Consider the following 22,733-nt stretch of genomic DNA (forward strand, 5'->3'; position numbering starts at 1 on the left):
TTATATGATTAATAAAAACTTTAATTACCAGTTGTATTTGGATTAATAGAATTGGTGGTTGGTGTAGACTGCGAAGTAGACGGTCCATCAATTCTAGAGCTTGCATTAGGACCAACTCTAATATGAACAGTTACATCACTGACATTGGACGTTACTGCAACAGGTTCTTGAAGTGGTATGCCTATAAGCAAAAGAAACATTATAATTGCTGTAATATAGTTTTATAATAATATTAATAGTGCTTAATATTAATTTACATGGAGGCGGTAAATAGCCATAAAACAATACATCGCCACAGGATGACTGAGTCAAGTCTTCGCAGAGTACCAAGCGTTTAACTAGAGGAGTAATGCCATAATACTCGGCCTCGTGTCTTAAAGTCCGAATATCCACATTTTTCAGATCAATATCCTTGGTACGAAGATAATTTAATATAATGGAAAATAACTTTGGATCTCTATCTATAAAAAGTGCTCCAGTCTCATCCTTGTGACTGTCAATTCTATTACTTAACAGAGTTGTAAAAAACGAATCCTGGATCCATGTTAGTGTTTGGCGAGATGTGGAAAATCTAAAAAGAAAATTATTTATCGCTAATATATTCAAGTCGAAAAAAATATTTGTGAAAATTTAATAAAAAATTTGGAACAAAATATAAAACCTAACAATATAAATAAAAAGCATTTAAATAAAAATATAAAAGATATAATTTAAAAAAATCATTATCCTGAAACTTGCCAGTCTAATAAAAATAGATTGAAAAGATTCTACACAAATAAAAATAAGGTTAAATAAACTTAGCGCATTTGGAAATTGACGACAGAAAGAAAAGAATGATAATTCCCCGGGTAATAATCTACCTGGTGCCACCAACGTTCAGGTGAACGATATCACTCACGCCTAGATGAGGCACAGCCATTTTTAGCGATTACCGCGCGTCTTTGTAATGACAGCTCCGGATGTCCATGTCCGGACCGTCGACCGTCAAAAAAGATATATCGCGAGCAATCAAAACAACTCCTTGATGTGAAAACAACCTCGATAGGTTATGAATGTACTAACATCGACCAGCGACATCAGCGTACTGTACATGCGCTGAAGATGGTTACTTCGATATTATATCGATACTCCATATTTCTCCTATCGATACAAAAATCTCGAATACAAAATTATGAATAGATTCACAATTGAATTCACTCTTTTGCTAAAAGTGGCTCTGTGCTGTGTGTCCTTGTGAGCAAGTTTTTGTTTATCGTTTGTGTGTATCGTTTATTTATAGTTTTTAACAATGTGAGTCTTGTCTATGAAACTGCTTTTTTGTATCGAGAAATTCGGTTGAATGTGGGAATTAATCATTTCAAGAAAATAAACATCTGAAAGACGATTTTTAATCTATAGGGTTATCTCAAACAGAGATAAAATATTTTTATTTGTATCCAACTGAAAAAAGAAAAAAAATGACAGGTAAGTTGTGCTGCTTTTTGAAATTGATGACATATAAAAGTCATTGTACTCAAATTTTTATAATGGCATAATTCTCACTTTATTTCGCAAATTTCACGCATTCTATTATTAAAGTGACGCTAAACTCAAACTAAAATTATTTCTTGCTGTGCTGTGTTTTTCTGTGAGTCCAAATTTTTGTTTATTGTTTGTATGTATCGTTTATAATTTTTTATTTTTATTTTTAATTCTAATATGAATCTGTCTATAGAATTATTTTTCTAGATCGAAAAATCCGATTGAATGGTGTAGATTATAAGAAAATAAACATTACAGGGTGGCACGATCTCATTTAACATATTATATATTTTTGCATTATATATATATATTTGCATTTAACAGCTGAGATTGAAAAGAAATAGTACCGCTTTTCAAAATTGACGACGTACAAAAATAACAAAAATAAAAGTAATTATACTCAAATTTATAGAATTTGTAATTTCGTTTTGCAAAATTCATTTATCCTATTATTAATCCAGATATTTCCACATACTTGCATAAGTTCCCATTCGACGTAAATTTACTATAATCCTCTTTTCAAATTGAATAATACTGACAAATGTATCGAATGCAGGAGTTTTAACAAGCGTTGAAAGGCTCGATGCACGGTAATTGCATCGACCGATCACCGACGCATGTATCTTCATTAGTGCACAGTCCGCCGATCTCACAATCGCCTGTAATTAATTTACGGCCAACGCTTGTAACGAACCGGAGCGATGCTGTGGGCGAATCGGCTTACTGGATTGACAGAAACTTGCAGATTGTGATGATGCGATCGAAGGTGCCCCATCCAGAATGACCGCGAAATTTTACACCATATCCCTCCAAAATTTCTCTCAAATTATTGGCTATTATTACGTCCACGCAAACAATCCTTAAATTACATATAATTTTGTAATTATTTTAGATTTAATTATATCATTATTTCATACGAGCAATAAGACTAATATTTTCTGAAGGATTTTATATAAAAAATATGATATATATTTAATAAAATATTATATATATATATATTTTTTTTTATATAAAAAATATATATATTATATATATTAAATGTTTTTTAAAAATGTAATAATATTATTAATGTCTCTCTACAATTAACGCATAATTAATCTTTATTTTATTTGATAGATAAACGATACGATATAAAAAACTAGATTCTTGTTGCACTTGAAACAAATAATATTTCTTCATTTATTTTATAGCATCGTTTTTCCAAAATAGAAGAGAAGAAGAATATATATAATATATACAATGATGAAAACTGTTAGAGACAAAGAGAATTATCACTTTGAAAATTAAAAATACAATTGAAATATTTCATTGTTGACAGGTGTTTGGCAAATCCTTTCTCTACATGATGGTTTTGATGGTACGAAGAGTAAGGATTAGCAGTGGCACTGGAGCGGACGCAGCGCGGACTCCACTTCACAGAGAATATGCTAGTCAATCCGTTAGTCCGAAAATATCATGCACAGGGGGATCAAGGGGGTCTCGCCTCAAAGTCGTGGAGCACTTTTAAGATCGCATAAAAGACGGATGAAGCGCCTCAAGGGGACCCCGGGATGAAGGCCACGAGTTACGAGATACGCGGTGAGATGGAATACGCGGATAAGAGGGGAATGAGAGTTGCGAAATCCCTCCGAGTCTTGAAAGAACCTTTTTCACCAGTTGTACACGGGTTCTCTATTAAATACGAGATACGTTTCTTTCTTCAGAGCACAAATGCACTCTTCAGACATATCGCCTTCCGATTAATTCTCAGACCTATAAGATCCGCGTTAAGTCACGTGCGCGCGCGGTCACCCACCCTCGTGTAACACGGTAACCCAGTAACTCCGTTAAACACTGAGACATGCCCTCGTCGTACGATACGGGGTAGCGTAATCAACGATACCGCAACCAGCGACGATTTGTCCTTGTCTATCTACCGAGAGTTTGTTCTATTAAATTACAGGGTGATCCGTAAATCGCGGTTTGTATCTTGTAAAGTAGTGAAATTGAGAGCGTGCTCTCGAGATAGCTTCTTCTTCGAAGCGTGCTTTATTTTCTGAACGTTTACCGGTCTAATAAATAAATATGTCTTGCTAGGTTTTTGAAATATTATACATTTTCTTAATTTTTAATTTTTTTAATTTTTTTTAATTGAATGCTTATTGTTTTTAGGTCCTCACGTGGTTGGAGCGTAAGATTTGATCATGTCTTTTAAATTTTCCAACTCGTAATTTCTCATATTTTTATAGACATACTCGTAAACCAGAATTTTAGTGGAAGGTCTTAGAGTTCTTTAAGATCTTTTATTTTTAGACTCACGAAATTTTAAGCTCTCAAGTACATAGATTCTCAATCCTGACATACTTGAGCAAGCGTTTAAGTCTCTCAATTCTCACAAATTTTTCGTCTCTTCGACAAACAACAAACTCAATGTAGTAAACATTTCATTCAAAATCTCAATCGTGTTATCACCACCGGCCGATCTCTTATGAAACGTCTTGTACACATTATTCACCGGCAATTCGCGGTGCTCTCTTTTCCCTGGGTTGGTGTTGTCAGGGGGCAATAAGTCGGGTAACGTCCGGACGAAATGGCACGATGAGTTCGGTCGCAACACTCACTCACTAACTTGCTCGCTCACTCACTTTTGGTGGGGTAAACCACGAAGCGAGATGGTCTCGGGAGCGACTCGAGGGTATTTTCATCGTGGCAGTGCAACATGTGCAGTCAGTGCACCAATTCGCTTTGATTCCACACGTCTCGCGCTGTGGCCAAATCTGTGGCAGCAACGACTGTGGGTCCAGCTAAGAAGATGTGAGTCGCTTCTGGTGATTGTTTCCTGTTTGTGTATCCTATTGTCAATTTCCGATCGATTGTCGGCGAGGATCTTGGAGCTTGCTGCGAGCACCTTGTCGGTGAAGATCATTAGCAAGATGCAGGCAGCTGGATGACGCTACTCGTTGTTGTTTACGTGATGGCAATATGGCGAACATCAAGGTGGCCGTACGCGTGAGACCGATATCTGCTAGGTAAGTACCATCTTCAAACATTTTATTATTTTTTAAATATCTAAATTCTTTGTTGAATGATACATTCAAAGATTGCAACCGTTCAGGAAACAATATTCAGGATTTATTATCTAGAAATAATAAGTATCTCTGAAGATAATATATATATGTATATACTGTCTAAAAAGGATAGTACAATTATGAATTATGAATAGTACAATTATCTATTGTTTTTATATAAATTGTAGTTTTACATTTTTATATTACGTTGTGCAAAAAACAAATCGATAAGATTGTTAATAATTTGAAATAATTACGTGACTCTTAGGCCCGATTGCACCAACATTATTTCAGCTTTAAGCGAAACTTAAATAAATGTCTGTTTTTATTTATTTAGAAAGAAAGATTAAAGATAGACATATATTTGAGTCTCGCTTAAAGTTGAAATAACGTTGGTGCAATCGAGCCTTAATAGAATATTAATTTTACGTAATTTGCTTGCTTGAAAATGTAGATAAAAATATCAAGAAAAAGTAACAGAATATGATAATTATCAATGTGTTTTTCAATCGAGATATATTTTACTGCTGAGATTATAAATTTAGAAAAATTATTAAAGTGGGGTCTCTTCGAAAATTATGTTATTTTTAAATCAATCCATATCGTCATGTTTTAGAAAAAAAATATCTTATAAATTAATTCTAACTTTCTCTCTAGATAAAATCTTAATGATTAATATTTTGACAATAATAATAATTATCATTCTTTTGTATTCTTATATTTAAAAATAAATTATTGTGTTTTAAAAATAAACCTTAGTTTTATTCAATTTGGCAGTATCATTAAACTCATCAGACTGCACTTTTTGCACGAATATAGCAATGTGGGTCAAGATTTGCAATTTTCTTGGCAATATTTCGCTGTCTTGTGTCTAGCATAGATAAAATATTTTAAAAGATAACTTTTAAAAGAAGATTTTGCTATTATTTAACTTTTAAAAGACGATTTTGCTATTATTTTCAAATATGTTTAAATATTGTTGCTAATTATTACAGTAAATTATATTATAGCATAAAAATTATTAAAACATAAGAGCGATAAAACTTTTTTCTAGCAAGTTCCAGCAATAATAAAGATTTATGTTATTTACAAAATTTCACGTTTGTTTCTTTTACGATTCAAATTTATTGTGTCTGAAGAATTCCAAGGAGAAAAAAATAAAAGAAATCTTTTTTTTTAAATTGTACAGAAAGTAATTGAAAGAGTCTTATATAAGCTTTTATATAATTTTCTATTTTTATTATAAATCTTAAAAATGAAAAATTTTGTCGAATCTTGAATTATTGTATTTGAATTTTGTTTATTCCAAGTTTTCTGGATTTGCGTGTCGAAACTTCTAAATTCCTTGCATTCTTGTCGTCCCGAAATTTTTACACCTTCGAATTTTCAGTTTACGCACTTGTGCGTGGCCGCTCGATGCAAGGCACTTACGAACTCGTTTCTATACTTAGACTACTGGGGTAGAAGCAAAAAGACGACCGGGCGCGTCCGTTTGCAGGCGGTAAAGGCGACCGGAGCGGAATCACCGGAAGCGCAGACGAAAGCGATCGGGCGTCGAGAACTTGAGGACCTTCTTGGAAGCTTTCTGTCGCGTGTTATTGCGCGTTTATTCGCGTTACAAATCGTAATTAAAGTATGATTCATTGCGCCGGTGCGTCCAGTCGCGCTGCATTAAGCGAATAATTTAGGAGTGCTTAATTGTGGAAGCTCTTGCGATCTGCCCTCGACTGCTCGGTTAATTTTCGAATACTTTAGTAACGTATTTCGTCGTGTCGTATATATTTCTAGCAAGCTAATTAAATTATTTGTTGAGACAACATCAAAATGAGAAAAATACACGTATATTAAAATTTAGTATATTTAAGAAAAATTATACTTTTAGATTTTGCAGACTTGTTTTTCCCTTTCTTTATATTATATAATTATGTGAATCGAGTGTAACCGAGTATTTAAGTTCACGAGCCATGGATATTTAAAGATACAGAATGGGGTCTCGCGAAATTCGTTTACAGCAGGGAATTAATGACTTTGCGCGCCGAAGTTTATTATACGTATCTCCCTATGCAAGGAATGTTCAAATTTTGCTCGAGTTTTATTTGTTGAAATATGTAGCATCTTGTTCATACCATGCGTTGCTTAGTTAGATTTAACAGATCTCCAATTTCTTAGAAAAAAATTTTTAGAAACTTCTAAATCTTTCGTAGTTTTCTCTTTCTTTTAAATTTTTAAATTCTTAAATTTCTTGATTGTAAAATTTTTAAATTCTTGAATTTATAATTTTTTTTAGATATATTAAATCTATTTGTATATAATTTTTATGTAATTTATATTTTAAAAAAATCTCCCAAGTAAAATTAAAAATTTACAGCAAAAAAATGAGATCAATATATTTGGGATAATTCTCTTCAAATGTGAAAATATTATTATATATCTCGCAAATTACGTTTACCTTTTCTTTATACTAAATCCTTCAACCTCAATTTTCTTTGCGAACGAGGTGACGCATCATTGCTGTCGACTGTCGCTTAATGATTCCAAGAGTGGGGTTCAGGACGAAAATACTCCCATTGACTTAGCGTGGGGTTGGGCCGCATAGGGACCATGGCTTTGCGACGGGCCGTAGGGCGACCTTTTTACGTTGACAGCTGGTGCATCTGTTCTGTTTATAGTCGCCTCCGTCTGACAGGTACGCGTATATCGTCTTAACGCGTCGGCATTGTTATTTTCGTGCTGTGGCGTCGAGAGATACGCACGTCTTTTATATGCGTCGACCGATATGGTACGCATTTAGGGGATGGTCAAGTTGTAAAGGTACTCTATAGTTTATAATTCCACCGAGTATAACGAGATAGTGATTTGTCTCCTTGAAGAGAAAAAAAGAGTGTTAATATTAAATCTAACTTTAATATTAATGTTAATTTTTTGTATCTATTAATGTATCTATTAATTTATTAATATTAATATTTATTAATTTATTAATATTAATTTTTTAATATAAAAAAACGTGAGTTTTATAATTTTTTATATTTGCACTTTTTTTCGAGAAAACACCTAACAGATTAATTTATAATTTTTCGATAATTGAATTTTTTAAATTTAAAAATTCTAAAAACTCTTAACCGTAAAGAATCTTTTAAAGTACAAGATTGCAAATTCGAAATAGATACTTACAAGTCTAAGAACACAAGAATTTGAAAAATTTGCAATTTAAAAATCCACAGATTATTTATTAGTACGAGCAGAGAAAAAAAAGAAAGAGTATTTTTATTGAGGTTTAGTAAAAATATAAAATTTTTTACATAAGCTTATTGTCAAACGGAGTTAACGACTCCGTTGGAGAAGCAATCTGTTTTTAGCAAGCTCAAACGATTAAAGCACGAGGACAAATAAACAGAGCGGAGATGAATCATCGCGCACCGCATCATAGTAATCATAGCTTCCATAAAATAAATTTACTGTATACTTCTTAAAAGAACAGATTTATAATTAATGTTATTTCGTTACTAATTATACATAAATATTTTATAACTTATTTTGTATTATATTATCACATAATTATGAGGATATAAAATATATACACAATTGCACAAATTTAAAAAAAATTTTTTTTTTTTTTTTTTTTCAAATAAATTAGCGTTTTTGTTGGAATGTTTTTTTGGTAATGTAACATATTAAGTAGAATTCGAATTTTTCTCGCAAACTTGAAACGCAACACGAAATCATATAGCGACGTTTCGATTAGGACGACGGCGAATCTATAGGGTCAAAAGAATCACGCAAGAGGCCGGGTTAAAGCTCTTCTCTGTCCTCCATATATACATCACATGAGGATAATCGCGACATTCTATCTGTCGCGACACGCAAACTGTAGTGTCGCATGACACCGACTGACCCAAAAACACGACTCGACCAGCAATTTGCGATGTAAACCTCGAGATTTTCCCTCGAAGAAAACTTGTTGCATGTCTTTGTAAACCAAAAGCACGTAGAGTGCTGAACCTTTGAATCTCTAATCTATCTTTCAATCTCTGAGAATCTTTACATTTTTTGGATTTTTATTTTTGCTGTAACTTTTTTAGATTGTTGGATTCATGCTTCCTTGAATCGATTAATTTTTTTATATCTTTTATATATACAGAGCTTATTACAGAGATTCCAAAAGATATTTTAATACGATGATGTAATTCTTTTCAATATAGAAAACATTAATATAAAAAGATATTCTCTTTAATAAATCAAAATTTATTAAAGGGAATATATTTTTATAAAGAGATCGGTCGTGCAAAACGCTTTGAGGAAATCGGGCAAAGCCCTCTATAAAATAACATGGGGGGCGCATACCCCCGTGTGAACGCGATGTACGGTGCATGCACCGCCGCCGTTTTTCGATGAATCGATTCCGATCCATGAAGCATGAAAAAATGTGCTTGGCAAAAAAAAGCATGAATAAAAAAGAACGACGGGAGCGTAACACGTATATACGAGGCGAGAAAGGTGGAAAAATGGTAGCTTCGAAAATGTTAGCAAAGCTATTTGCAATGTTCCAACGTGTTCGTTGACCCCTTCGCAAATATTTGCGACGATACTAGCAATTATTTCTCATGTTTGATCGGTTCCGACCGAGACTAATTTACAAAATTCTTATGACCCAATAAATTTTTGTGATTTCAATGTGATTTCAATGTGAACTATTTGAATATTTCTCATTTGCATTCTTTAGATTAAAATTGAAAAATGCTAACGCTCTTTTAGACTTTACTAGATTGTTGGAACTTTTCTTAAACTTCGAGATATACATTACATTAAATTCTTCTATTTTGATATTCTTTGACTTCGAATTTATTTGGATTTTATTGTGATAAATTTTAAAATTTTTATATTTTTAGAATTAAATTTGAAAATTCCAACATATTAACACATTAATATACATTAATATATTTTTTTATTTACGCAGAGAATTAAATTTGACGGGATCCGAAGTGGTGATCCGCGCGGAGCCGAATGAGATTTCCTTGACGAATTTGAAGGTGTCATCGAGTAAGGCCGGCGATAGCCGCGAGAGGACCCGGAGATATGCTTTCGATTACTGTTTCGATTCATCGAATCCCGAAGCGAAGAATTACGCCACCCAAGCGACGATCTACGAGACACTCGGTCAGTCCATCCTGGACGTCATGTTCTCCGGGTACAATTATTGCTTGGTAGCTTATGGGCAGAGTGCGTCGGGTAAAACCTACACCATGATGGGCACAAAGGTACCACATATTTCTTTTATTATAATTTTCAGCTGACTTATTCGAACGTAGATTAATCATTTGAAATTCATAAATGATCCACCTCGCGATATTTAATTTTCACATTTTAGTTTTCATTTATAGGCACAATGTAAAATGCAATTGGAGCTTTTATGCAATGTGTTAATTTAATTTTAAACACTTTTATTAATTTCAAATTTTAAACATGCTTAATTATAAATTTACCTCATGTGGATTCTCGATAATCGGACGTATGAATAATTGAGTGTTTAGCTTATTTTGACTTTATAATACGGCACATCACGCATATGTGCATCAAATAATGAGTTATAAGTGTATTACGAATTATTATGAAATATTATTTGCATATTTTATCGATATACTAATAATATTAATCTTTGTTTCGACGCCATCTCTATAAATAAATAACAGATTTAAAAAATTGATTTTATTCATTTCATCCAATCCGAAAAATATATATGCTTGTAGTTTTATTATTAGAAGAGGAGAGACTACTCGATCCCCTTTCTTATCGTACTGAGGTTTGTCTGTTATAAAAAATGCGAATGACCGGTTTCACAAAGAGATCCCTCTGAGAATGTTTTATTAAAGTTTCATCCGATAGAGTAGAGAAAACGGTCTATGCGTGAAAAATTGCATTTGCGATTTCGAGCACGCTCTCGTCGTCCATTAAAACGCGTTTCCCATTTTATATCTATTTTATCAACGTTATTTTCGTGCGCGGCAGCTTTGCGGAAATTCTTTTACCATCTGAATAAACCGGTGATGATGTGTTTACGGGTCAACGTACAATGTGCAAATTGTTTCGATTTATCTCGTAATAAATCTGATTGGCATTTTATTTTCATTTTTATGGGACATAATAGACTCCTTCCACGCATCGTCGGTGTCCCGTTTCGTTTGATACACAGTATTATTTTCAAAAGCGAAGCGCACACGCGCGAGCCGAATTATTTTGATTTACCCCACGTTTTATTAATACATTGCGGAACGTTATTCTACTTTTTTTATATTTTTTTATTTTTCACGCACAATGCGGAGCAATCTATTTGCTTTTATTTCGGCCGGATGGCGTTCTGTTGTCATCAGGGCCGACGTACTCGCAATATCCGCGAAAATATCCATGCAAAATGTATACACGCTACGATCTAAAAAAGTTTTCACTCGAATCTGACGGGCCGATGCGTTAATTAATTTCATCGAAAAATGTGTGTGTTATCAAACTTTATCAATTTTTTTCACGCACGCATTTGCTTGGATAATTAATTAATCGTCTAGTATCTAGAAAAAAATCGTGTTCTTTTCCTTAATTGACAGTTTTTTTCATATACATGTGTACATTACAACCCATAAATCTGCGAAACAGCATTAAGACACTTTCAATGAGATTGCATTTGGCATGCTAAAAGAATCAGTAATAAAATAGATAAAATATAGAAAGATGAAATATATGATAAACTTTATTGTAAATATCTCCGGTAAATTTTGTTACATCCAACAACAGATTCGCCACAAGCTACATCGATGAATATTTAAAACGTTTCATAAATTTTAATTATTTTGATTAAATTGATGACTCTCTACATATACATTCAAATTTTTATGTAGTTTATCGTAGATTTAACACAGGAAAATATTTCAGTAAAACGCGATTTTTTTTTAACAGGAAATACAATTTTTTCCAATTTTTTTCAATTTATTATAATCAAGTTTGTGCGGTTGTATACATTTTATTGTGAGGATTGGATCAACGTGTTAATAAAAATTATATTATTATTATTGTTTATATACAATATTTAAAATTTTATTAGGTTTATTATTTTATTTAATGAATTATAGTAAATTTATTTTGATATCATTTTTTCTGATATTTTCTTGATAATTACTATGTTTTATATAGCATTTTTTAATTATTTAATAAGAAAAAAATAAAATTTATTTTAAAATTTTCATTTTAAATATCTTAGATTCTTCTTCATTTCAATTTTAAGAAATAAAAATATTAATTCTTTTAAAAAATTATATTTTTTAGCGCGTTTTGTACGCGTTATAACTTAACGTAAAATAACTTGGATATCAATCACTTTTTCATATCTTGGATGCAATCAAGCTCACTCCATTAGCTCATACAATACACAATTGCTGCATTAATTCACTTAAAACCTCTCTCGCCTTATTATTGTATCGGCAAACGAAAATCGACGAGGTGAATTTTCCGGGAAATATTTAGCTTTCATCAGCTCTAGCACTCTGGTAACACATCCCCACGAAACTATATATTTTGCATTTTGCATAAACTGGTCGATGCATATTTAAAGTTTAAACAGCATCAACCTGATTATTGGTTGTCCTCCTCCTCCTTCTCTCTCATACCTCACTCCCGAAATTATCATATTGTATCACTGAGTCTAATTAACGAATGAGAGAGAAAGAGAGGGAGAGGGAGAAAAAGAGAAGAAAGGAGGAATTCTCGTTGTAGAAGCAAATCAATGTTCCATTTTTCGTCCCGAAAATTTTAAATAGTAAATTGAATCTGTTTTTGCGGAATAGCGCTTAATTAAATTGCCTGTCGGCATCCGTATTGGCGTATTCCCGTGAAATCAGCGGCCGTATCTGAATGGATGAGAAGAGATGCAACGTTTTAAAAGCGCAGCCTGTATTGTGGTCGTACAACACGTTCATTTATAGAGTTTCAATTATAAAAAAAGCCTCTCTCTTTTATTCTCCTTCTCTCTCTTTCTCTCTCTCTCTCTGTCTCTCTCCTTCGCAAATGTTGATTAATAATGCATTACATTGGAAATGGATATGACTTCTGTTAAGGCATTGCTTATTGTTTCCAATTCAAATAGGTTTTATCAATTAAATCCTTGTTCTGTTCAGAGAACAAAAACTTTCTTTTTTTGTATCGATTTTTTCTCATATTTTATTCAATTGCTTTATATTTTGTAGAAATGTCACTCAGATAATTTACTTAATCTAGAATTGATAATTCTAACAATAAATAAATCTTGTAAAAGCAATGAAAAGTTTTCTCTCTTTTACGTTTTATTTATAGTTTTTTTTTATTATTCTCTCTCTTTCTCTTTCTCTTATATAATATCCTTATAAGGATTAAAATTACAATGAACTAAAGAGTATTTCAAATCTGCGACCAAATGTTTTTTCATAGTAATTCTTTAATTAGATTAAATTTTTTTTTTTTTTTTTCAGGAGGATCCAGGACTCATTCCACGATTGTGCGAAGGAATTTTTTCAAAAATCGGGCAGGAAAATGGCTATGACAGGATTTATCGCGTGACTGTGAGGTAAGTGTATTATCCGACAAAAACTTTTTCAATTATCCGTGAAATATATAAACACACATGCAAAGTTTGTAACATAAATTTGCGACTTCAAAGCTAAATGTCCTCGTTTACATTTTGCGTCAAAAAGCGACATCGCGTCGTGATTTAATTTGACAAATTTTACTCTATATTATTCTAACAACATCATAAAAAACTAAAATAATATATCCCTCTATTATTTCAATATAATTATTAAAAATTAGATATATACAACGTTGAAATATTATTATATTTTTGGTTATTATCAGAAATTGTAATAATTCTGGATAATCTAATATCTAAGGCTAACATAATAAAAATGTCGACGAAAATTGCAAGTTTCTCTTCGATACCATCAACAGGGAACTTTCCGATCACTTAAAATGCTCAAAGTATCTCGATACTTTATACTAAATACATACTCAGGAAGATACTTGTGAACCGCATAATACGTGCCTTTCCCTTTACCACCAAAAGTTCGTACTTCGCTGCAACCTCGATGAAATCTGCATTCTTTTATTTTCCGTATTGTTGGCCACTGCGATGGCTTCGGATTTTCGAATATATTAATTCTGTCTGAACACGATTAACTTTTTTTTATAAACTTTTTTCATATTTTTTCCAACATAATAGAAATTGTGTATAATATCTGCACTTTTCTTATGCAAAAAATTCAGTAAATATATAAAATACTGTAATAAGACTATATCTTCGATGAAAAATATTTAAAAGGATCAATTTTTCACGCATTACGTATTTAATCTGATATTAATATTTTGTTTAATATTAAATAAATATGATATATGAGAAATAAATTTGTTTGGATTTTTTTTAGTAAAAATATAATTTTGTATAACTTTTCACACATTGATAGTTAATGAAGAATGATATAAATTTTAAATATATAAATGTATGATAAGATATATAATATAATTGTTAATTACACAAAAAGTTTTAAAAGTTATAAATAAAAGTTGTAATGTATATCTGTTGTCGATCTTAGATTAATATTTATGCCAGGCACGATATATTGTCATTGTTCTCTCTCATATACCGCGTCTTGGAAAATTTAATCATACTGCGAGTCGAACAGATAGCCTTCGCCGATAACCTGTCCGCGTCTTGATAACTGTGGGAAAATCAACACCCTCTCTCATGGTACCCTTTGCTCGCAAACACCGCGTGAATACACACGTACGTGAAATGTGGATACAGGATGATCGAAAAGTCACGAAACTCAAACATATACGTGGCATGGTCTGCAATGATATTTATAGAACTATGTGTGCAAACAATACAAAATTGTTATTAATATCAAAAATCTTTTGTCGGATGTCAAACTAAATATGATTTAGTTATATCATTTTTTACTAACATTGCGCCATGTTAAAATTAAAAAAAGATATATAGACACAGTCGAATAGCGAAATTATTAATAATTCTACTTTGTATGAGGTATATTTTATAAAAAAAAAATCATAAAGATGTAATACACCATCTCTCCCATAAAAAGTTGGTGAAATAATTAAAATATATTGTTACGTGTGTTGAATTGTGACAACTATGATAATGGAATATTTGATATTACACGTGCCATAATAACGCGTGAAAATATTAAAGTTGTTGTGAATCAAGATCAAATCGCCTTCTCCGATCACTCTATATGTCGGTAAAAATCGACACTTTCGGTCAAGGCCCGCCAATCAAGGCGCGCCTTTGAACCTTCATCATCGATAACTTTAAGTTCCTTTCGTGTCGACGATCATTGCGTCGTGTCTAATCGCCATCGCGAATTTGTAAGGTCAATTCGCATTACAATACGAATTGCCGGTGAGAGTCTTTCTCTTCCTCTCCCCGCAAGTATAATAATGACAAATTGATACTGCATCGAAAATCGCTGCGGGATTGCGAAAGTCGTTTCGCGTGTTCGCCTTCGGCGTCCGGATTTACTATTTATTCCGCTTTAATCGCTTTCACACACATCGTATACCGAAATAGCTCGCGCACTCGCAGGAACAAATCGCTCGGCGATAATTGCCAATCGACAAAAATCCGCCGAGACACACTGCGTACCGTTCGTGACGCGAATAAATGGATAGTTCGACTTCGTGTATTTTTGGCAGTCGTTAAACGCGAAGCTAGATGAAAACGAGGATTAGTTTGAAAAAAGCTGTAAAAACTGCACTGGCATAAATTCAATTTTTCAATAATTGATTGCGCGTTGCGAGCGAAGAGACAGACTTATTGCGATTTGATTGTGATAAGTGACTGTCAATACTTTCGAATCCTCTAAATGTGCATGTTCGCGAAAATCGACGATCTGAATGTTATAAAATTGTTGAAGTCCGAAAACTTTATTATTTTTTATTCAAGCTTTAGAGAAAAGCTCAAAATTTGAGGGGATTCGACAACCTTAAATGTCATAAACAGCATAATATCTGAAAAAGTAGTGCTTTAAATCCCTACATTTTTGACGTGATTTTAAGATGTCAAGATGATAAAAGTTTATATATCTATGATAAGACAAAAAATCTGACAATTCAACGTTCAACTTTCTTGAGGATTCAAGAGCGTTTAGGAAAGAAAATACTATGAATAAGGTGAAGGGTTGCGACGGGTGATGGTGGAAGGGAGAGACGATAGACGTAGAGTCGAGTTTGCGAGTCGCGAGGCTTGCAAGCACGGTCTGTTGGCCTGGATGTGTCTTGCAAGCTCAGTGCCCCGTGACTCGCAATCCCAGACGGACGCAATCTCGTTGCAGTTGGGTAAGACTAAGAATGTACTCAAATGTGCACCGTCGAATTTCCGTTTCCTGTATGTCTCGCGCATTTTCGCCGAAAGATGCAGCAAGTTTAGTTTCCTGAACTTTCCCAACTTGCCGACACATTAGTTTTTAGTCACGCTAGATCCTTGGATTCTGTGGTTCTTACATTACTCTGGAGCTTGAGTTTGAAATTCCCAAATTTCGAGTTGGATCTATAGAATTCTAGAATCTTTTGAAACTAAAAGTTCAGATAAATATGTCTGAATATTCTTGAATTATTCTTAATCTAATATGTAATTTAATTAATATTTTTAAATATTTAAATTTATATTTTATAATTTTTAGAATGTCATTTAGGTTTTGAATCTTAGACGTTTCGAGAATTTCAGGATTTTTTGGCTCCGTAGATTTGAAAACACTTAGCTTCTTAAATTTCATCTTCTGATTCTTTGAAACAATATATATTTGAAAATTCTCAAATATATATTTATATCCTTCTTGAATTGATAGATATTACTTTGATAGATATTTACCTTTGCCCTCTAGGCTTGATACATTTTTCTTAAATCGATTACACTTCGATTATTGAGCTTCTTTCTTTTTTTTTCGTACGATGGATACTTGCGGATTGAGATGAAGATAGCCCATGAGATTCGTTTGCATGTTAATATTTTTCTATATTAAATCTTTATTAAAAATATGTATAAAATTATTTCTATTGTCACTTGTGTTTCATGTGAAACAGAAAATTTTTACCATATTGCATAAAAGAAAAATAAATAACCTTATAAAAAGAAGCATAAATATTTTATAATGATAATCTTCTTGTTATTATTTCATGAAGTTTATGTGTCAGTTATCAAGTACATGCGTGGAAATAAATTACATATTATCGCTGTATTATGATACCTTTCGAGAAATCACATAAAAATTAAATTATTTTATTTTATCATCGTTATTGCACGCATATAATTTCGCAAATAAATTCGTGTCGCGTTTGCTGTTACATCATTTAATATTTCTCTCTCTTTGTTTCAACAATTAAGCAAAGTATTTTATGTTGCGCGCAAACGATCAGTTTGAGGAATAAAGTATAAAAGATAAACGCGTTCGATAATTAATATAATCGGAAAAAATATTCGATATTCAATCTCGTTCACATTTCTGGATTTATACTCTTGTTAGATTTATACTCTCTAAAATAGTGTATAATAAATCCTATAATAAAATTAATCTTGTGTATATATATATGATAAATAAATAAATAGATATTATATATATATATATATATATATATACAATATATAGAAAAAAATATATAGAAGATATATAAAATATAATAAAATACAGTACTAAAATACAGTACTGTTTTAAGTATATAAATCGATGATATAGAGAGAAAATCAGAGAGAAATTTTATTTCGCTAAAAGAAAAATATATATCAATGATCGTGAGATGTCGATTATACATCAGAAATTGATATTTTGGTTTAACGCGAGAAAACGAAACTAGTCCTGCGTCTCGTTTTGAGGCCGATTCCATCGGCCCGTCAGCGACCGGACGTAAAATCGTTAAGTGGGTCGAGCAAGAAAGTTCATTCGAACCATTTCTACTTGCTGCCGCCGACTGTGTTTAGGGGTAAATTAAATTCAACGGGAATGCTACAAAATAGATACAGAAACTTTAACGTTCGCGTTTTCCATTGGATGAAAAATAACAAAAGAGGAATGTTATTTCTTAAAATAAAAGAAATGTCAAATTCTCAAATGTGCATCATCGCATTATAAAAATGTGAGTCCTAAGTGCAAGATTTATTAAAACTTAAATAAATAAATATCATACATATTATATCGTATATATAAATTATATGGGGTGTCAGGGAAATCTCTTCCTAAAAAAGGCTCTTGTAGCTTAGCTCGAAAGCTTTTCAAAACTATAATAAAGTATTTTTTCATTGAGTACTTTTCGAGTTATGAGGCTTGAAATAATCTCTAATTTTACATAAACCATAAAATATCTAGTAAAATATTCAGTTTTCGATTATCTTACCTTTATATTTTTATGTACAAAATAATAAGAAAAATCAATTGGTAAAAAAGAATAAGAAATAAGAAAAAATATGTAATTTGCAATTAACAATTACATTTTTTTTTTCGAAACAATTATGTGTTTTCTTTACAATTGATTCTTCTCATTATTTTGTACATAAAAGTATTAAGGTAAGATAATCGAAAAATGAATATTTTACTAGATATTTTATGGTTTATGTAAAAATTAAAAATGTATTTCAAGCCTTATAATTCGAAAAGTATTTGATGAAAAAATATTTTATTAATGTTTTGAAAAGTTCTCGAGGTAAGCTACAAGGGCCTTTTTTGGGAAGAAATTGCCGTGACGCCTTGTATATAAAGTGCAATATTTATTTATAATATATATATAAATATTTGTCTACAAATAGTTTAGTGGATGCGCTCGCATTATTTTTCGCGATATTTTCACATGGCGATGGATCAAAATTACCGGGTCCGATATTTCATCGGAATTAATCGTCGCGATAATGGACTGTTCGACGCGTCGTGTGTAAAGTACGCGGCGTCTGCCGTAATTGCGATCGATATATCGGCAGGTCGCGGTGCTTGTGAAAAATCGGGGACGCGGCGGGCTTCCGACTTGAAAAAGAGCCGGAAGTCATTGTGAAATATCACATCCGCTGTCGCGGATTAAATGTGTGTTAACGTTCCTACAGCCACGCAGTACTGCTCGGCAATCGATTCTGACGTGGATTCATCATTGAAACGCGCATCTATAATCGATGGACGCATTAACCCACTCGAGTCAGCTGCCCAATGTACCCGTCAAGCGTGATTGATTGGTATAAAGCTTCATCCGTAATCATCAAACAATACAGCCCAAGTGAAACGTATCGCGAGTGTAGTTGACGGATGAGAAATAATGTTGTAACGATCTCTCTTTCTCTCTCTTTTTCTTTCTTTCTCGTTCTCTTTCTCTTTATCTGTCTGCACATACGGGTGTTAACGGGTTTTACAATGCATCTGATGAAATCTGTGAATGGAAATAATTATACTATATTTTATAGCGATAAATATTAGCTCTCTCTTTTTTGTTCTCTCTATCTCTCTGCATGCACGGATGTTAACGCTTTTATACTGCATTTGAAGATGATATCTGCGAATGACAATAATTATATATATATATATATATATATATATATATATATATATACTATATTATAGAATTAAATTAAATTCTTCTATACTATATTCGATAAGTTATTAGCATAATTAGTATAAAAAAGAATATTCTATTAGAAAGAATATTACAACTTTTACTTATACGATTTGCTCTTAACTAAAAAAAAATTGTTTTGATATCTTTATATGATAATAATAATGATTAGTTTTCTCGATTTAATTTCTAGTAACAATATTTAAAAATGAGCCAAACAATAAAGATACGTCTGAAATATCATATACTACATATTTGCTCTTCTCTTTAAGTGTAGCTTTAATTGTTAGGCAATTAAGAAAATTTATTTTTCGACGATAAAAAGCCGCACCAAATTTTCTAATATAATTAATTTCATATCCCTTTATTATTTTCCATATCGATGCCAAACTTTCTTGCGATGTGAATTATATCTTTCTTCAAGAACAAATAAATATGAATTGAATTTTTCACTTTTAAATCCGCCGAGAAAAGATTTGTCTATCGGGCCTCTTTCGAACGAACAAAAATGTATTTGCGAGAAAGAATTCTGCTACGTTATTTCGCCATATCGGCGAAAGGATACGATTTGGTTTTGCCTGTATCGTTGGATATTAGCGGCGATGGCGCGATATCACGGCGGTATGATCTCGTGAATCCAAACGGTAAAACGCGATAGCATTTTGCATACACACATACACACACATATGCACAATCGGATACAAATATCTACGTACACATAAAACAGACACTATTTCGCGACTTGACGATGCGCAGAAGGTGTTGCACGCAACACGTATAAATAAGCTGCCATCCTGAGGATGAACAGACGAGCTTATAGATGTGCATCTTCTGCGAAAAGAATGTTCCAATGCAATGATCTCGATGTATGCGACGATCCTGTATATGCAAAATGCTATATATGAAATAAATTCAATTATCTGAAAGTGATGAAAGCAATCTCTTGTTTTGCATTCAATATTAGAAGATTAAAATCCGAACATATTTTAGAAATCGAAGATTAGATATTTGAATATTAGATTCTTGAAAAAACTTTCTGATGTTTTCTTTAAAACGCCTTAATCCAAATCATATTATAAAATTTTTAGATTCTTCAAGATTTTCGTACCTGTGATCGTAGATCTGTATGTAGAAAACTTTTGCGTGTTTGATTTCTTCGTGTTTAATTACAATATCGTATTTGACTGCGCAGCTGTCTTCTCGTTTGAAATACTAGATCTACGGTTCCTCGGATCTTTGAATGTTTGCTTTGCTATCAGGATTCTGTGCTCGAAAATTGTATAACCTGAATCACATATGCAACTTCCGCAGAAATATCGAAATATTATTGAATGATATCTATATTCGTAACATTTGGCTCACATTATTGGTCGTAAATCTTCATAATTTATATCTGCGAATTTTTATCAAGAGAGACTCTACTTCATATATTAAATTTTCTTATAATATTAATCAACGAGTTCCATTTTTGAATTGGAAAAAAATTATTTTAATATCAAATCCTCGCGATTTCGCGTATGAGGAGACCGAGCGATACGTCTCGTGAAAATGACGAGCTCGAAGCTGCTGTGAAATCACACGACGCTGAATATTGGCCTACACCAAAGGTCGTGGGATCTTCCATTGATAGACGAGACCATCGAATTTCACGGCTCCTGTCGACACGTGGGCGATCGTCGGATCATGGATTTGCGCTGTCGTCTATGCCAAAATCGGAGGCGACGCGCCTGATGGCGAAGACTCGATAAATAAAATTCAGTCGTGCAATTCGAAAGCGCTGAATCGATCACGAACTTTATTCTTGTCACGCTTTTCCCTATGAAAAAAGAAAAATTGAGCTGAATAACTAGCTTGAAGAATTAAAAAGAAGAGAGAAACGAAGCCAACTAAGAGGATGAGAAAGATAATGAATGAAGAAGAAAGAAGATTGGGAAAAGAAATTGATAATAATAAGAAAAAAGAAAAAAAGAAAATTGTTGCTATATTACTTAGAATATTAATGTAATATTTTTGCATGCCCATGCAGTATCTTCATTATTCTTTTTTAATGGTTTTAATCTTCGTTATTCTTTTATTACGATTTTTATGAAAGTTATTCATATGAAAAAAATTTCATAAATAAAAGAAAGGTAATATAATGCATAGATAATGACATGAAAGAGATCATCGATGCGCATATTTTACACAACTTGTATAATTTTATCGACACATTACTAATTGACAGGCTTTTATTTTGAGAGGGGGATGAATAAGAAGAATAGAATCGTGGAATTAAGACGTAGAGCGTTGCAAAGACCGATGTTCAAAGTGGAAAATAACAAAAATGGCAGCTAATGGAATTAGCGACTGAGAGATTTCTTCATTGAGGCAAAAATCAAAGGGGCTACGAAGGGACTGTAACGAAAGAGAGGGTGAAAGAAAAGAGCAAAGAAGGCTCGAGCGAATTTTATTCATTGTGAGTTCACATTGATAACCAATGGTTGGCACAATAAAATCGAAAAATCTATAAATATTGAAGTTACTTATTGATTGCCGATATAAGTTTTTGCATTTTTTATACCGAGCTTTTGTGGCTTCCACGAAGAAATTGAAATTTACTGTAATAAAAATATTAATAACTTACAAGTCCCTTGACAAGAAAGAAACAGCTGAATCATTTTACGATTTATAGAAAGAGAGAAGAAAATATTATGTATATTTTAAAGTATTCATTCATCTCTTTTGGTTTTGGTTAAAAATTATGAAGTAAAATTTATTAATCAAATCACATATTCCATAATGATCTAAAAGAGGAACTGAATTAAACTGTAAGATCGCATACAAGCTTGATCTTGCTGAGTATGAAATGAATTTATATACATTTATCAACTTGTTTGCGCTCCCTCGAGGAACTAATTAACTACTTTTATGGTTTTTCCAAGCGATGATCAAGCCATTTCATCTACGAGAGCGCGTTCCATACGTTCGTATCTTCATTATCATGTGCCGAATACATACGCAGATAAACATAACAACAATCATGATATATACATATATATATATATAGATAAATGTATACAGAACAAACGAGATGGTCCCATGAGGAAAGGCAAGAGAGGAAAAGGCAATTTGACACACACATTTCGTTGTGTAATTAATTATACCTATTAGTGAATATCGTGACTGTCAATAAACGCCGACTGGAAGTGTGCAGGTATAATTAAATTTACGAGGCAACAACAATATTCTACGGCCGACACATGTCTAAATGTCGATACGTTATAACACACTTGTGTCGTTCGGAAATTGTCACGCGGCTTGTCATCGATTTCGGGAGATCGCGCGCGTTCTCTTTCTGACATTTTGTCTCGCGATAGATTCGAGAGACTTGCATTTTCTGTTTCAGTTTTGTTCAATAAATTCTCGTTCTCGCTAAAAATCTATTTTATTATGGTCCTCTCGTCGTATTTTATCTTCTCGTCCTCTATTTTTAGATTTGACATCGCATATTTTTCCCTCCTACATGCAGAAAAAACGTTGCAAAATGTATAATTCGATTTAATGAGAGGCGAAGAA

At 32.4% G+C, this 22,733-nt stretch overlaps 2 protein-coding genes across 5 annotated transcripts in view; one reads left to right on the top strand and one right to left on the bottom strand.

Moving 5' to 3' along the window:
- LOC105253622 (BTB/POZ domain-containing protein KCTD3) overlaps positions 1-22,733 on the bottom strand; it is a 316,103-nt gene that overhangs the window by 4,632 nt on the left and 288,738 nt on the right. For 3 of the 4 annotated variants that reach the window (XM_011261762.3, XM_011261758.3, XM_011261760.3), the window contains exons 1-3: positions 861-1,076; positions 258-571; positions 29-181 (exon numbers count right to left, since the gene is read on the bottom strand). In XM_011261762.3, the coding sequence (XP_011260064.1) occupies positions 29-181; positions 258-571; positions 861-919 (526 nt within the window). In that variant the 5' untranslated portion in view covers positions 920-1,076. Of the gene's footprint in view, positions 1-28; positions 182-257; positions 572-860; positions 1,077-22,733 lie in introns of those variants that run through there. The other variant, XM_025408058.1, reaches the window with a different exon arrangement.
- Positions 3,732-22,733, top strand: part of LOC105253621 (centromere-associated protein E) — a 37,107-nt gene continuing 18,105 nt past the window's right edge. The window contains exons 1-3 of the mRNA XM_020028214.2: positions 3,732-4,529; positions 9,523-9,823; positions 13,055-13,149. Of these exons, the coding sequence (XP_019883773.1) occupies positions 4,483-4,529; positions 9,523-9,823; positions 13,055-13,149 (443 nt within the window). The 5' untranslated portion in view covers positions 3,732-4,482. The remainder of the gene's footprint in view (positions 4,530-9,522; positions 9,824-13,054; positions 13,150-22,733) is intronic.

This window comes from Camponotus floridanus, unplaced genomic scaffold (genome assembly GCF_003227725.1).
Source record: "Camponotus floridanus strain SB8 unplaced genomic scaffold, Cflo_v7.5 scaffold2, whole genome shotgun sequence".
NCBI classification, from domain to species: domain Eukaryota; kingdom Metazoa; phylum Arthropoda; class Insecta; order Hymenoptera; family Formicidae; genus Camponotus; species Camponotus floridanus.